This window comes from Lactuca sativa, chromosome 3 (assembly GCF_002870075.4).
Source record: "Lactuca sativa cultivar Salinas chromosome 3, Lsat_Salinas_v11, whole genome shotgun sequence".
In the NCBI taxonomy this organism is placed as follows: Eukaryota; Viridiplantae; Streptophyta; class Magnoliopsida; order Asterales; family Asteraceae; genus Lactuca; species Lactuca sativa.
Window position 1 is genome coordinate 298,743,606 of NC_056625.2, and position 16,581 is coordinate 298,760,186.

General features: G+C 40.8%; 1 protein-coding gene across 1 annotated transcript; it reads left to right on the forward strand.

The window, feature by feature from the left end:
* The first annotated feature begins 594 nt into the window (after positions 1 to 594).
* Positions 595 to 2,237, forward strand: LOC111921618 (uncharacterized mitochondrial protein AtMg00820-like). The gene is made up of 2 exons (XM_023917198.1): positions 595 to 1,067; positions 2,228 to 2,237. Exons 1-2 carry the CDS (start codon positions 595 to 597, stop codon positions 2,235 to 2,237), a joined length of 483 nt encoding a protein of 160 aa, XP_023772966.1.
* The last annotated feature ends 14,344 nt before the right edge of the window (positions 2,238 to 16,581 follow it).

Here is a 16,581-nt window from a genome sequence, read left to right on the forward strand (position 1 = left end):
TATAGTTATGGACTTAGACATTAATCCAACAAAACTATCTTAGCAGTTGACTTTGAAACACTCTTCGGTCCTTCCGAAATAGCTCTTGATTCAGAATCTCGATCAAGACCAAACCTCATTCCAATCCCCTCTTCGGAAGTTCCTGTCTCTCAAAACGTCTCTGGTCCGATCCCAAGCCTCCCTCCATTTGATTCCGAACCATTTGAACGTTCTCATGTTGAGGGGGAGAATGATCACCCCTCTCTTGAATCAAATGTGGATGGCTTCCAAGATGCAGCTGATGTGTTTGATGACTCTAATCCTCTCAACAATGATGAAAATGGAAACTTCTTTGAGTTCCTTTCTGATGATGATGTCCATCTCTCTGGTTCATAAGTTCAAGGGGAGAATCATCCCAACATTCAAACCATTTAGAGGGAGCTAATCAATTCTACTGTTGATATAGGATCAACTGTTGTACAAGAACTACCACGATTACATGTTTGGACCAAGGATCATCCTCCAAACCAAGTAATCGGTAACCCCAATGCTGGTGTACAGACTCGTTCTGCTACTAGCGTCCAAAATGAATGCCATGTTTCAGCATTTATATCCATGGTTGAACCCAATTCCATTAAGGAAGCATTGCAGCATGCTGACTGGATTACAACCATGCAAGAAGAACTGGCTGATTTTGACCGAAATGAAGTTTGGACTCTCGTACCTCGTCCTCAAAATCATCACATTGTCGGTACTAGATGGGTATTTTGCAACAAGCTAGATGAAGTAGGAATTATCATTCGAAATAAGGCAAGACTAGTGGCTAAAGGATTCACCCAGATCGAAGGGCTTGACTACGATGAAACTTTTGCTCATGTTGCACGTCTTGAAGCCATTAGAATCTTTCTTGCTTATGCAGCTCACAAAGGCTTCAAATTTACCGAATGGATGTTAAGAGTGCTTTTCTTAACGGTGAACTTGACACTGAAGTGTATCTTCAACAGCCCCCCGGATTTATCAATCTCTCATTTCCGAACTACTGCTACAAACTCCGGAAGGCTGTCTACGGACTCAAGCAAGCTCCTCAGGTATGGTACGAGACTCTCACTGATTTTCTCAAATGATCTGGCTTTCAAAGAGGTATTCTTGATCCCACACTGTTCCGAAGATCAAAACAGTAAGCATCTCATGCTAGTGCAAATTTATGTGGACGATATCATCTTTGGATCTACGGACGCATCTATCGTTGCTGACTTTGCTAAACTTATGATCAATCGATTCCAAATGAGCATGAATCGGGTGTTAATCTTCTTTCTTGGTCTTCAAGTCAAACAGACCAATAGAGGAATTTTCATTCACCAAGAGAAGTACATTTCAGAAATCCTCAAGAAATACTCAATGGACACCTATGCCTCTACAAAGGTACCGATCGGCTTCGGACATAAGATCTTTACCGACCCTTCCGATGTTCCTATTGATGAAAAGAAGTATCGTGGATTGATTGGATCTCTACCCTATCTCACAGCAAGTCGTCCGGATATTATGTTTTACCCATGCCTATGTGCCAGATTTTAAGTGAATCCAAAGATGTCTCATTTTTTGGCTGTGAAACAAATTTTCCGATACCTTAAAGGTACAAATTTTCTGATACCTTAAAGGTACCAAGAAAAATCACTTCGGGTGGCTTTCAATTCTTAGGAGGACGTTTCGTCAGCTGGTCATCCAAGAAACAGAACTGTATCGCACACTCTACAGCCGAAGCGGAATATATTGTTGCTGCCAGCTGTACATCTCAAGTTCTATCGATGAAATCCTAACTCCTTGATTATGGTTACCATTTTAAACGCATTCCTATCTATTGTGATTCTCAAAGTGCAATTGTGATTTCTCACAATCCAATTCAACACTCAATGACCAAACACATCGATATAAGGTACCATGTCATAAAAGATCATGTACTTAACGGTAATATTAAACTCATTTTTGTTCCATCTGACGATGAGATTGCTGATGTCTTTACCAAGGCATTTGATGAAACCAAATTCAATGGGTTTCTGAACAATATGGGGATGATGAAACCAGATCCTCAGTTCTTTCAAGAGACTTGCTCTCTTTGATAGATGTATTTAAAAGAAATCTAGTTCCGATTTCAAAATCTTTTCGTATCGGAACTACTTTCTCTCTGAATACATAGGATCATTCTCTTGTTGTTATATCTAACCTTCACTTGAGTCTTTAATTTGTACAGTTCATTCTGATTGATTGATGCTCTAAGTTCATTTTGTCACCATAGTCGATTTTCATCTCGGAACATACTTCATAATGGCATCTCGGAATTCCACTCCGGAATTTCAAACTTACTCCGGAATTTTCAAAAGTACTCCGGAATTTTCAAAAGTACTCCGGAATTTCAAACTTGCTCCGGAATTTTCAAAAGTGCTCTGGAATTTCAAAATTGCTTCAGAATTTTAAAACTTGATTCGGGATATTTTTAAAACAAGTATGCTATGGATCACGACTCTTACCCTCTGGTTCATACACTGTCCAGAACAACCCATCCGGAATACCAAAAGGTAATAAGGTGAAACGGTCTTCTCAAATGGTTATTTTTTAGGAAGATCCTTATCTGATCCTCCTCGATTTGCGTGACACGTTTGCACGCCCCGTAAAATAGTCATCGAATTGATGGTTGAAATCTCCATTTTTAGCCACAAATTACCCTACCCTTTCACCTCACCCGTCAACTCACGTTCCCAAACATTACATACAACCCATTATATAATCGGATCCTCATCATGACACCTTCCAACCCGACCCATTTACCTTACCTATATATACCCATTCAAATCCCACCTTTACCTCTTTACACTCCCAAAACTATCAATCGCTAATACTCTCAACTGTTCTTGGTGTTCTTCAAGCATTCATCTTTATTCAACAATGATATGTTCCCATAACCCCACCCAAACTGCATCGACACCCCAAGAAATCCATCGCAAGGAAGAAGTCCCCCAAGGACTCTAAAGGTTCATCTTCCTCCACCGATCTAGAACCATTCTTGAGGGACACTACACAACTCTTCCCCTTTAACCCATTGGATTATGATGAATCCATAAGAGTAATGATTAAGTTTATTGCCAACCACCCCATCTCCATTCCCCTCACTAAAATCCTTGATCCTCCACTACCACTTCATCATCTTCATCGGGCATTTACCAGTATTAGACTTGTAATTGGAGTTTTAGAGACTACCATCATCGGAGACAGAATACTTCCTATTTACAAGTCAACATTCCTCAAAGCGATTGGAATGAAAGCAAATCCCAAAGGGTTTAAAGTCATTGAGCCAACGTCTAAAGAGTTCCAGACGTTTCTGAACTACATCGGCTATACACAGGACAACAAGGATAAAGATTTCAAAAAGTCCGCCATTTCTGGGCTTTGGACTGCACTTATGCATCTCATCATCCAAGGACTGTCCGGAAAGCTTGTAGGTACATATACATTAAGCAAGGATTGGCTGAACATCGGCTTCAGCATCTACTCCGGACAAGAAAACGCTGTAGATCTCCCGGAAGTTTTGTGGCATGATTTTTGCAAGTTCGCCACCAAGAGGAAGCCAAAAAAAATTTCGAGCCCTAGATTTTGGGCCCTGAAAACAAATATTCACAGAACTTTCCGAACCTCTTCCGGTCAAGGTTCTAAAAAGCTCGCCATGGCTCCGCCATGGCGCGCCACGACTCCAAGGCTTGCACCTGCCGCCAAGCTTTGTCAAAACGCCGCCTTAACTCATACATGTGTATAAAAATTAATAATAGTTGAAAATACATATAAAAATGTTAATTATATAGATAATTGCCGCCTTAAGTCACGCCTTACAAACGTCATGACTCGCCAAGGCTCAGAAAAGCTTGAGGCTTGACATTGCCGCCAAGTAAAGCCTTACGTTATTTAGAACCTTGCTTCCGGTTAACACAATTCCTCCGGAGGTATGTATCTCATTCAAAATCATTAAAGCATATAAGATTCCGGACCAATCTTCTTTTGTCAGACGACTTCCGAACCATGTGTTGGCCATTATTCCTTCCGATTCTCCTTATTTAAAACAACATTTAGAGACTTCGGTTGTGTTTGACCCAACACAACCTGCCCCGGTCTCTGTTGAGCCTATTTCGGAAGAGGTCGAAGCTGCTAAGTACGTATCTAAGTTCAAGAAGCCAGCCAAGCGAAAGGCTTTTCCCATAAAGCCTAAAGCCAAAAAGAAATCCAAAGCAGTTCCTCCTCTCAACAGGAAGGACCCCATGACATTTCGGCTGATTTTGGTCGTCTGCTCACCCCTCCTGCCCACTCATCTGAGGTACCCCTCAGTGTTTCAAAACCACTTGCACACACTCACGGGGAGTCTCCACATAATCCACCCTCACCCTCCCAAAAGGGTGATGCAGGTGTTGACCATAGTTCCTTGCAGCCCCCTGGAACAAAGCCACGAGTCACCTTTGTTGATCCAATTGTTTCTTCCGCACGCACACACTCCGGAACCCCTGTTCCGGACCCAAAGCTTTTCGAAGAAGGAGTAGTCCTTCTAACTTCGGAAGCCTCAACTGGTCTAATACCCGGAAGGCGTAAAGGACGACCAGCTGCTAATGATCCCGATTGGGAAGATTTTGTTAACAGGGTCGCATCACGACGACCGGACCTGACATGTACTCAAGTGGAATCCACTCTCATCTCAATGTGAAAGAGGGCCATTCAAAGCAACCTGCCCTATGTTCTTCCTATTGACAATGATGCAGATGCTGAACTCACTTCGGAACAACCTACGGTGACCACTTATCAAGGAGATTTCCAAGTCGATGTTGGAAGACGAAGAAAAAATCATTCTGGAATACAATTTCATGACTTTAGCATACTTTGTGTCTAAACCATCTACTTCCAAGTCCTCTTATGACTTTGGTTCCTCATATTCAACTACTCTGGACAACGGTTCAAAAACCAAACATCAAGAAGACGACGTTGCCACCAACCCGGGTCCTTCAACTCATCCTTCATCAGACCAGTGTCATCTACAACACTCTGATTCCGATTCGGAATCCTCTGCTGGTGACTACGTTGACCCATTCGCTCTTCTCAAGATCCTGACCAATGTCTCTGACACCATGCAAAAATTGGCATATGTGGAAACATCCGTAACGGAGCTGAACTCTAAATTGGATCAAAAAGTCTCCGGACTTGATTCCAAACTTGATGCAATTCTGCATTCACTCTCTCAACAGTCCGGACCATCAGTTGCTGAAAGAGAAGCCCACCTTGATCAGCTGATCTCCACCTCATGGAAATGGTCTTTGGGCCTTGAACATCCATCAAGGGTACCAAAGTGTGCCTAAGGCCTTCATTAGCCTTAGATAAATGTCTAGAACCTATCCTAGATTAGAATGAGACTTGAAAACATAAAAATACCCCTTCCCTAATGAGTTTACAGCAGTAAACTCAAAAGGGAATGGCCTTGGGGCCATAAACTCCTCAAAGGAGTGTCTTAATACCCTAAACTCTTCCATGGATTAAACCACCAAGCAGAATTGCTTCTAGGGATAATGTAACATTTCAAAACACAAAATGTCATTAAGCTTAGGAGCTTACGACCGTAAACTCAAGGGTTTACGACCGTAAACTCCTTGTGTGAGGTTTATTGGAGATTAAACTCATGTATAGGGTCCTTTGGAACCCTAAACCCATTAGCCTTGTCCCACAACAACTTAGATGCAATCCTTAGGGCTTATAACACTTATATAAAGTGTTTATCATGTTCTAGGATGTCTTAAACATTTACAATTAGTAGTTTAAGAATAATTGGGTGCATATTTGTGTGATTATATGTTCATTAGTATCATAGTGTGTGTACAAGTCCTCACTTGACACCTAACAATCCTTCACCGTTCAGTACATCCAAACCACCATCTACAGGTGAGTTCATACCCCTTAATCAATGTTTTAAATGATTTTAAATGCTTTAATGGGGGGGGGGGGGAATACAGGTAGAAAACAACATGTTATTAAATCAATCATATGTATTTATAACTATGTTTTCATTCAGCAGATTTTGCGTACTACAAAATGTGATGCATGAAATGGTTATATATCTTAAAAATACCTTGATAGCAAAAGTATTACGTTTGAAATGTTTATTAAAATGACACCAAGTCATTGTTAATTATTGTTCAAAACTCATAGATGTCTTACAAAACCATTTTTACCTTCTTGAACAAAACTATATCTATACACTTATGTTCTTTTATATGTATTGATGCTATAGTTTTCATCCTTCATTCAATTTCCCACACTCTTGTGTAGCAAGGGTGTATAAACCTGTTTGGACAATCAATTACCTTCCAGTTAAGTATTATAGGGATAGTTAAGAGATACATAACATTATTCCTATTACAAGGAAATACATCAGAGTCAGTTCATTCATGAGTCTACACTATACATCACATGAGTACCTTACATGAATACATTACATGAGTACCTTACATGAATACATTACATGAATACCTTACATGAATACATTACATGAGTACCTTACATGAATACATTACATGAGTACCTTTACGTAGATACATTTTCCTGTATACATTTACATGGATACTTATACCTCGATTCATTAGGATGATTTATTAGTACCTTCTATGTAAATTGTCCTGTCTATCCCAGTTCAACAGGATATCTAGACGGGACTAACCATTCCGAAGCCCAGCTGTTAGCACCAGTGGCTGATGAACATCTACGAATGCCTACGGTTGATTCTTATATTAGAATACGTTTATGGGACTAACCATTCCTCGGGCCTACTGTTCGCTACAGAGTTTGATGAACATCTATGGATGCCTACGGTTAATACTTATATTAGGAATACGTTTACGGGACTAACCCTTCCTCCCCCCTGCTGTAGCTACAGAGGACAATTGAACAATCTACGGATGTTTAAAGGTTATACATTTCGCTAATCACGATGTCGTGTTAATCCTAGTACAAAAGGATAACAATTACATTAGTACATTTTCCTATTGCTTTATTTTGTGATACATTCACATAAACGAGGAGTTAGACTAGGTACTTTGAGTACTAGTCAAAAGAAAGGAAAAAAACATCATTTTACTTACAAAACATTCGGGTCTTGGTAGAAGACTACATTTCATACTAGTAGGAAATAAGGGATTTTCTAGGGTTTTCATACTTATATCAATTGTTTCATTTAAAGATTTACAAGGCATTCATAACAATTTTCCAAAACAAGACAATGACACTTAAATAATTATGAATTCACCAGCTTTAGGCTGATACTAACTTTCAAAATAACTTGTATTCTCTGGTCACCAGTAAACAGGTATGATGGCCAGGTTTTGAGAAGACGGAGCACAGACAAGACTCCTCTTTTATTTTGATTGTATTTTTGGTGTCTTATTACATTGAAAGAACACACATGTATTAAAACTTTACTTTTAATGCAATGGATGATTTTGTTGCTTGTTTACTACTTTACACTATTGTGATACTGTACATGACATCCTCCACCCCGGAACGTTTCCGCCGTTCTTTGTTTTAGGGTGTGACAGATTGGTATCAGAGCATTGTTTATAGTGAATATAGTATATCAACCCACAAAAGATATACTAACTATAAATACATTGAGAAAAGCACTCTGTCTAAGAGTTATACTTTTAAATAATAAATATTTAATTTAGTATACGTGCCTGCATTCATACTAAAATCACTGTTACAATGACAAGAACAAAAGTATTACGATTGTTGAATATCACAAGTAAGCCTGGGGATATATGGTCAGTCTTGGGAATGGCATAGCCCGATCAACTATGTTGGTCCAAGGAGTGATTAGCATATGCCCAAGAATGGTTGTGATGTGGCAACAAGTCTAAAAACTTACCAACACCACCATAAAGTAATACCATAGGGGTATTTAGTCTTACAGTAATTATCTTAGTCAATTCGTCTATTTAGCTATTTCTTATATCCCTTTTCTCGCATAGATTTTAATGGCTGGATTTCACCACAGCGATCTGTACTTCCCAAACCAAGGCAACGCTGGATGGCTAGAGGAAGAACCAGAAGATGATCACCCAATCCCTTTGGATAATCACCATGCTGAGGGTTTTTCCGATAGTTCTGACTTGGAGCCTGAAGTCAGCAACCTACCCCTAGTTGCTCAAGACCCAAACCTGAACCCCCCTCCTGCATTTCAAGGACCCACACCTCTATGGGCCACTAACTTGAATAAATGGAGTCAGGAACAGGGTCAACCCATTCACTATAACGGAGACAGAAGTTTATACAACCTCAATGAGGGAGGATCTGCTGACAGGGTCCTACCCATCATGGTTCGTAGGATTTCTAGGAACACGATACTGGGTCAATCAACTATCAATCGAGTTTTGGAGATTGATGCCAACTCTGGCCTCAAAACCGTCCGCATTCGCCAACTAGAGTCTGCTCATGAAAGGACTCTGGTCCGTAATGCAGCTCTGCAAAGGGAACTTGCTGAAACTCAAGCCGAAGTTAAGGAACTTCAAGCTCAGCAAGTGAGAGCTGACAGGCGTATGGGGGACATAGAACGTCTACTGTCGGGATCAAGAACTCATGCTAGCAGTTCTCATCGCCGATAGAATCTCGACGACTCATCTTTTGGATATAACCTAGTTTATGTAAAAACTTTGGTATAATTTCCTATGTTTGTAAATATTAGACCTGTTAGGTCTTGATCTATTCATAGTTCTGTCAAAATTTTCCTATCTTGGTTGATGTAAGGCCTACCTTTGGGCCATTTTTCCCGAACTTGTTACATCTGTAATCCGCGTGTTATTAACAGATAGCTAATCATATGGAAATTATTATCCAAATACTATCATCTTCCTTTAGATACACTATTCATTTTGTTGTTTGACTATGGAGAGTTAGTCCATGAGACACATTCATTATTCATTTATTCTTATCCATGTCGTCGTCTTTTAAACGTATACTTAAAGATGCCGCCACGCAGGAATCCCAGGTGTAACTAAAACAACGAAACACCGATACCACGACCTCCACCACCACCTTAACCTCCTCAACTACCTCCTCCTTTGATGCCACTATGTTCCAGGAAGCTTTCACAGCAGCAGTTGCAGCTGTTGTGTCAGCTATCAACGCCCCTGTCCCTAGTGGATCGGGAACAGGTGTACCTCCCTGGAACCATGGCGAAAGACATGGACACCCTCGGGAATGCACCTATAAGGACTTCACGAATGCCAAGCCTCGCTGCTTCAATGGTACTGGTGGGGTTATGGTGTTAAGGCAATGGATTGAAAAGATGGAATCTATCTTTGAAATCTGTGCTTCCTAGGAGGGCAACAAGGTCAAGTTTGCAGCTTGTACCTTCTTTGAAAGAGCACTAACATGGTGGAACGGCCATGTTAAGTATCTGACTTTAGTGATAGCATATTCCATCAGCTGGGAACACTTGAAGGACATGTTGATGAAGGAGTATTGTCCTCGATGTGAAGTACAAAAACTCGAGCAGGACCTCTGGAGTCTACAAATGGTTGGACCCGACATATCAACCTACACGAATAGGTTCTGTGATTTGGCAATTCTATGCCCTGATATGGTTGCTCTTGAGAGCAAGAAGATAGAGAGATTTATCTGGGGTCTATCGCCCCAGATCCAGTCAAGTGTGTTAGCTTTAAAGCCTGTCACTTTCGATAATGCCAATGAGCTGGCACAATCTCTCATAGATCACAGAAAACCTCAGAACCCAACAATCCCTGCACCCGTACCACAAAAGGTCAACAACAACAAGAATGGGTGGAACAAGAGGAAAAGAGGGGCTTCGCAAGAATCATCCAAGAGACAACAACTTGTGGCAATCAATGCTGCCACGATAACTCCCGTTGTCCCTGTGAACCCCTTACAAGGAAAAACTTATGCTGGAACTCTCCCGAAGTGCAACAAATGTAGCTTCCACCACAACAGACCTTGCAGGGAGATGTAGTGCTCTAACTGCAACAGGAAGGGGCATACAACCCATTTCTGCAAGACTCCAACAGCTCCGGGCGCCCAGGTTCCTAACGCCGGTATGGGCCAAGCTTGCTATGGTTGTGGCAAAGTGGGCCACTACAAGAGGAACTGCCCTAAAGCAGGGATAGCTGGAGGAGTAGGAAGAGTTATGGCCCTAGGCCACGAGAAAGCGGTAGCTGATCCTACGATAGTTACTGATACGTTTCTCCTCAATAACTCATATGCTTGCATACTTTTCGACAGTGGAGCAGAGAAAATTTTCGTAAGTCACAAATTTGCACACCTGCTTAAAAAAAAACCACGTGCATTAGATAATTCATTCACGGTAGAAATGGCTAATGGGAAAACGGAGAGTACTAACTATATATACGTAGGTTGTACTTTAACTTTAGATGGCCATACTTTCAAGATAGACCTCATGCCGGTCCCAATTAAATGTTTCGATGTTATCATCGGCATGGATTGGTTGAGTCTTCTTTGCGCCGACATCATGTGCTTTGAAAAAGCAGTTCGTCTTAACCTTCCTAACAACGAAACCTTAGTTATCTATGGCGACAAACCTAGTACGAGCCTTCGCATCATTTCGTGCATTCAAGCCCAGAAGTGCTTGCGAAATGAATATCATGCATTCCTCGCACACGTCATTGATACGAGTCAAGAAATGAAAGACATTCAGAACATCCCAGAAGTATGCGACTTTCCCGATATTTTCCAGGAAGAACTTCCCGGTTTACCACCACAACGCCAAGTCGAGTTCAGAATCGACTTAGTGCCAGGAGCTACTCCCGTAGCCAAATCTCCTTATCGTTTAGCATCGGCCGAGATGCAGGAACTTTCCAGTTAGCTTAACGAACTTCTCAAGAAGGGATTCATTAGACCAAGCTTCTCACCCTGGGGAGCACCGGTCTTGTTCGTCAAGAAGAAAGATGGATCGTTTCGCATGTGCATCGACTATAGAGAACTTAACAAGCTTACCATTAAAAATCATTATCCTTTGCCCCACATTGATGATTTATTTGATGAACATCAAGGAGCCAACTACTTCTCGAAGATAGATCTACGATCCGGATATCACTAACTACGAGTGTTAGAGGAGGATGTTCCCAAGACAACCTTCCGAACTCGTTATGGACACTATGTGTTTGTGGTGATGCCGTTCGGACTAACTAACGTGCCCGCAGTATTCATGGATCTGATGAATAGGGTGTGTGTTCCTTACTTGGATCAGTTCGTCATATTTATATACTCTTGAAGTAAGGAGGAACATAGTCAACACCTCCGTAGAGTCTTAGAAACATTACAAGCGGAGAAGGTCTATGCGAAGTTCTCCAAGTGCGAATTTTGGATCCGAAGAGTCGAATTCTTGGGTCATGTTGTTAGAGAAGAAGGAATACATGTGGACCCTTCCAAAATCAGGGCCATTGAGAACTGGTGAGCACCGAAGACACCTGCAGAAATTCGTCAATTTCTAGGTCTCGTTGGCTACTATCGCAGGTTCATTCAGAACTTCTCTCGCATAGCGAAACCTCTTACAACGCTGACCTAGAAGGACGTGGCCTTTGACGGGGAAGAGAAATAGGAAAGAGCGTTCCAAATGCTCAAACGAGCCTTGTGCATCGCACCAATACTATCCCTCCCCGAAGGGATAGAAGACTTCGTTGTCTATTGCGATGCATCCAATCAAGGACTCAAATGTGTTCTGATGCAGCGAGGTAAAGTCATAGTCTATGCCTCGAGACAGCTGAAGACACATGAGGTTAACTACACCACCCATGATCTTGAACTAGGAGCTGTTGTGTTTGCTCTGAAGATCTGGAGACACTACCTGTATGGTACAAAAAGCACGATCTTTACAGACCACAAAAGTCTACAACACATTTCGACCAGAAGGAGCTAAACATGAGACAACGACGGTGGGTCGAGCTACTCAGTGATTACGAGTGCGAAATTTGTTATTATCCGGGCAAAGCCAATGTAGTAGCCGACGACCTGAGTCGGAAATAATATACTGGTCATAGAGTCAAATCTTTGACTCTAACTATCCATTCACACCTATCCACGCAAATTAAGGAGGCTCAGCTCGACGCTTTGAAACCTGAAAACGTGGCGGGTGAATCTCTTAGAGGGATGGATAAGAACTTGGAAGTCAAGGGTGGTGGAGCCTTATATCTCATGGATCAGATATGGACACCGAAAGACGGTGGCTTCAGAGACTTGGTCATGACTAAGGCTCACAACTCTCGTTATTCCGTCCACCTGGGTTCAGATAAGATGTATCTAGATCTTAAAAAGTTATACTGGTGACCTAACATGAAAGCAGATATTGCTACCTTCGTAAGTAAGTGCCTTACTTGTGCGAAGGTGAAGGTCGAATACCAGAAACCCTCCGGTCTTTTATAGCAACCGGAGATACCGGTATGGAAGTGGGAGCGGATCACTATGGACTTCATAACCAAGTTGCCCAAGACGACGGGTAGACTTGATTCCATATGGGTCATGGTCGATAGACTGACCAAGTCTACACACTTCTTGCCAATCAAAGAAATGGACAAAATGGAGAAACCTACAAGAACTTACATTAGGGAGATTGTAAGACTGCACGGAGTTCCCTTATCTATTATCTCGGACAGAGATAGTAGATTCACTTCGAGGTTCTGGCAGTCGTTACAAAGTTCCCTAAGAACTAGGCTGGACATGAGTACAACCTACCATCCACAGACCGACGGACAAAGTGAGAGAACTATCCAAACCGAAGAAGATATGTTGTGAGCCTGTGTGATTGACTTTGGAAAAGCTTGGGATATCCATTCACCCCTTGTCGAATTTTCCTACAACAATAGTCATCACACGAGCATAAAGGCAGCTCCATTCGAGGCCCTCTATGGCCGAAAGTGCAGATCCCCTTTGTGTTGGGCTGAGGTGGGTGATACCTAGTTAGCTAAGGGACGAGTTCCCGAAAGCACTCTCACGGGTCCGGAGATCATTCGGGAAACGACAGAGAAGATCTTTCAAATTCATGAACGATTGAAAGCCTCTAGAGACCGACAGAAAAGCTACGCTGACAAACGAAGGAAACCGTTGGAATTCCAGGTAGGCGACCGAGTACTACTGAAGGTCTCACCCTGGAAGGGCTTGATACGCTTCGAAAAGCGTGTGAAGCTCAATCCAAGATACATAGGGTCTTCCGAGATTCTCGCAAGAATCGGCCCTGTAGCTTACAAACTCAATCTACCGCGTGAACTCAGTAACGTACATTCTACCTTCCACGTATCAAACTTGAAAAAGTGTCTGTCTGACGAGACTCTTGTTATTCCACTCGATGATATCGAGATCAACGAGAGCCTCAACTTCGTGGAGGAACCAGTAGAGATCATGGACTGAGAGGTCAAGCAAATGAAACAAAGTTGTATCCCGATAGTGAAGGTTCGCTGGAACGCAAAACGGGGACTTGAATTCACTTGGGAACGAGAGGATCAGATGAAACGGAAATATCCTCATCTTTTTCCTTAGTTACATGTAAATACTTTATTTGCTTAAATTCTAATTTCGGGACGAAATTCCTTCTAACGGGGGGATGATGTGACAACCCGAAATTTCCATTCTGTACAAACATTATCAAGTCAATAGAAGTTAGACAAGTCACAGTAAATTTTCAGACTTTTCCGTATAATTTGAGTATTTCAGGGTTTACACTTAAGGAGATATCAGGAGAGTGGATGCACTAGGGTTTCGTGCAACTCTGTTATTCCAAAACTCTATTATATTAGAGTTCATTTCGAGAATAAAATATTTTCTGCCAAAAATCCCAGGACTATATATAGAATTCTGAACCATATTCATTCATTATTTACATTTCCAACTAGAGAAAAGTCATTTTCTCTCTCACGGATCTTTGGGTTTTCATCCCAAATCGTGAGTACCTCTCGCTAGTTGTATTATATAGCTAGTAATGTGCATAATAACATCGATTTCATAACAAAACAACTAGATTCGAGAGTTTACCGCCCAAGAACACCTTGGGGAGTAAACTCTTAAAATGATGCCTAGTCCTTCCCCCGTGATATGTAACTACCTTAGGCTTGTATGCTAGTGTGTATAAGACTATAAATCACCCATGAACACCAATATTTAGGTGTTCACGGCCCAAGAAGTTCTTGGACCGTGAACTCCAAACTCAAGGGCCAAAGAGTGCCTTAAACACTCCTAAAGCCTTGGATCAATACCTAGAATCACTCCTAGTTAATTCAAGCACCTTAAAAACATCAATGACCCATCCCAAAGAGAGATTACGACCGTAATCCCTCATGGAAATGGTCTTTGGGCCGTGAACATCCATCAAGGGTACCAAAGTGTGCCTAAGGCCTTCATTAGCCTTAGATAAATGTCTAGAACCTATCCTAGATGGGCATGAGACTTGAAAACATAAAAATACCCCTTCCCATATGAGTTTACGGCAGTAAACTCAAAAAGGAATGGCCTTGGGGATGTAAACTCCTCAAAGGAGTGCCTTAACGCCCTAAACTCTTCCATGGATTAAACCACCAAGTAGAATAGCATCTAGGGATCATGTAACACTTCAAAACACAAAATGTCATTAAGCTTAGGAGCTTACGGCTGTAAACTCAAGGGTTTACGACCGTAAACTCCTTGTGTGAGGTTTATTGGAGAGTAAACTCATGTATAGGGTCCTTTGGAAACCTAAACCCATTAGCCTTGTCCCACAACAACTTAGATGCAATCCTTAGGGCTTATAACACTTATATAAAGTGTTTATCATGTTCTAGGATATCTTAAACATTTATAATTAGTGGTCCATATGTGTGTGATTATATGTTAATTAGGATCATAGTGTGTGTACAAGTCCTCACTTGACACCTAACAATCATTCACCGTTCAGTACATCCAAACCACCATCTACAGGTGAGTTCATGCCCCTTAATCAATGTTTTAAATGATTTTAAATGCTTTAATGGGGGGGAATACAGGTAGAAAACAACATGTTATTAAATCAATCATATGTATTTATAACTATGTTTTCATTCAGCATATTTCACATACTACAAAATGTGATGCATGAAATGGTTTTATATCTTAAGAATACCTTGATAACACAAGTATTGCGTTTGAAATGTTTATTAAAATGACATCAAGTCATTGTTAATTATTGTTGAAAACTCATAGATGTCTTACAAAACCATTTTCACCTTCTTGAACAAAACTATATCTATACATTTATGTTCTTTTATATGTATTGATGCTATAATTTTCATCCTTCATTCAATTTCCCACACTCTTGTGTAGCAAGGGTGTATAAACCTGTTTGGACAATCAATTACCTTCCAGTTAAGTATTATAGGGATAGTTAAGAGATACATAACATTATTCCTATTACAAGGAATTACATCAGAGTCAGTTCATTCATGAGTCGACACTATACATCACATGAGTACCTTACATGAATACATTACATGAGTACCTTACATGAATACATTACATGAGTACCTTACATGAATACATTACATGAGTACCTTTACGTAGATACATTTTCCCGTATACATTTACATGGATACTTATACCTCGATTCATTAGGATGATTTATTAGTACCTTATGTGTAAATTGTCCTGCCTATCCCAGTTCAACATGATATCTAGACGAGACTAACCATTCCGAAGCTCAGCTGTTAGCACCAGTGGTTGATGAACATCTACGAATGCCTACGGTTGATTCTTATATTAGAATACGTTTATGGGACTAACCATTCCTCGGGCCTACAGTTTGCTACAGAGGTTGATGAACATCTACGGATGCCTACGGTTAATACTTATATTAGGAATACGTTTACGGGACTAACCCTCCCCCCCTGCTATAGCTACAGAGGACAATTGAACAATCTACAGATGTTAAAAGGTTATACATTTCGCTAATCGCGATGTCGTGTTAATCCTAGTACAAAAGGATAACAATTACATTAGTACATTTTCCTATTTCTTTATTTTGTGATACATTCACATAAACGAGGAGTCATACTAAGTAATTTTAGTAGTAGTCAAAAGAAAGGAAAAACCATCATTTTACTTACAAAACATTCGGGTCTTGGTAGAAGACTACATTTCATACTAGTAGGTAATAAGGGATTTTGTAGGGTTTTCATACTTATATCAATTGATTCATTTAAAGATTTACAAGGCATTCATAACAGTTTTCCAAAACAAGACAATGACACTTAAATACTTATGAATTCACCAGCCTTAGGCTGATACTCGCTTTCAAAATAACTTGTATTGTCAGGTCACCGGTAGACAGGTACGATGGCCAGGTTTCGAGAAGACGGAGCACAGACAAGACTCGTCTTTTATTTTGATTGTATTTTTGGTGTCCTATTACATTGAAAGAACACACATATATTGAAACTTTACTTTTAATGCAATGGATGATGTTGTTGCTTGTTTACTTTTTTACACTGTTGTGATACTGTACATGACGTCCTCCACCCCGAAACGTTTCTGCCGTTCTTGGATTTGGGGTGTGACAGTTCT

Bases quoted from the DNA above. Each gene is read 5' to 3' on its own strand.
- LOC111921618 (XM_023917198.1), top strand. From the start codon at position 595: ATGGTTGAACCCAATTCCATTAAGGAAGCATTGCAGCATGCTGACTGG.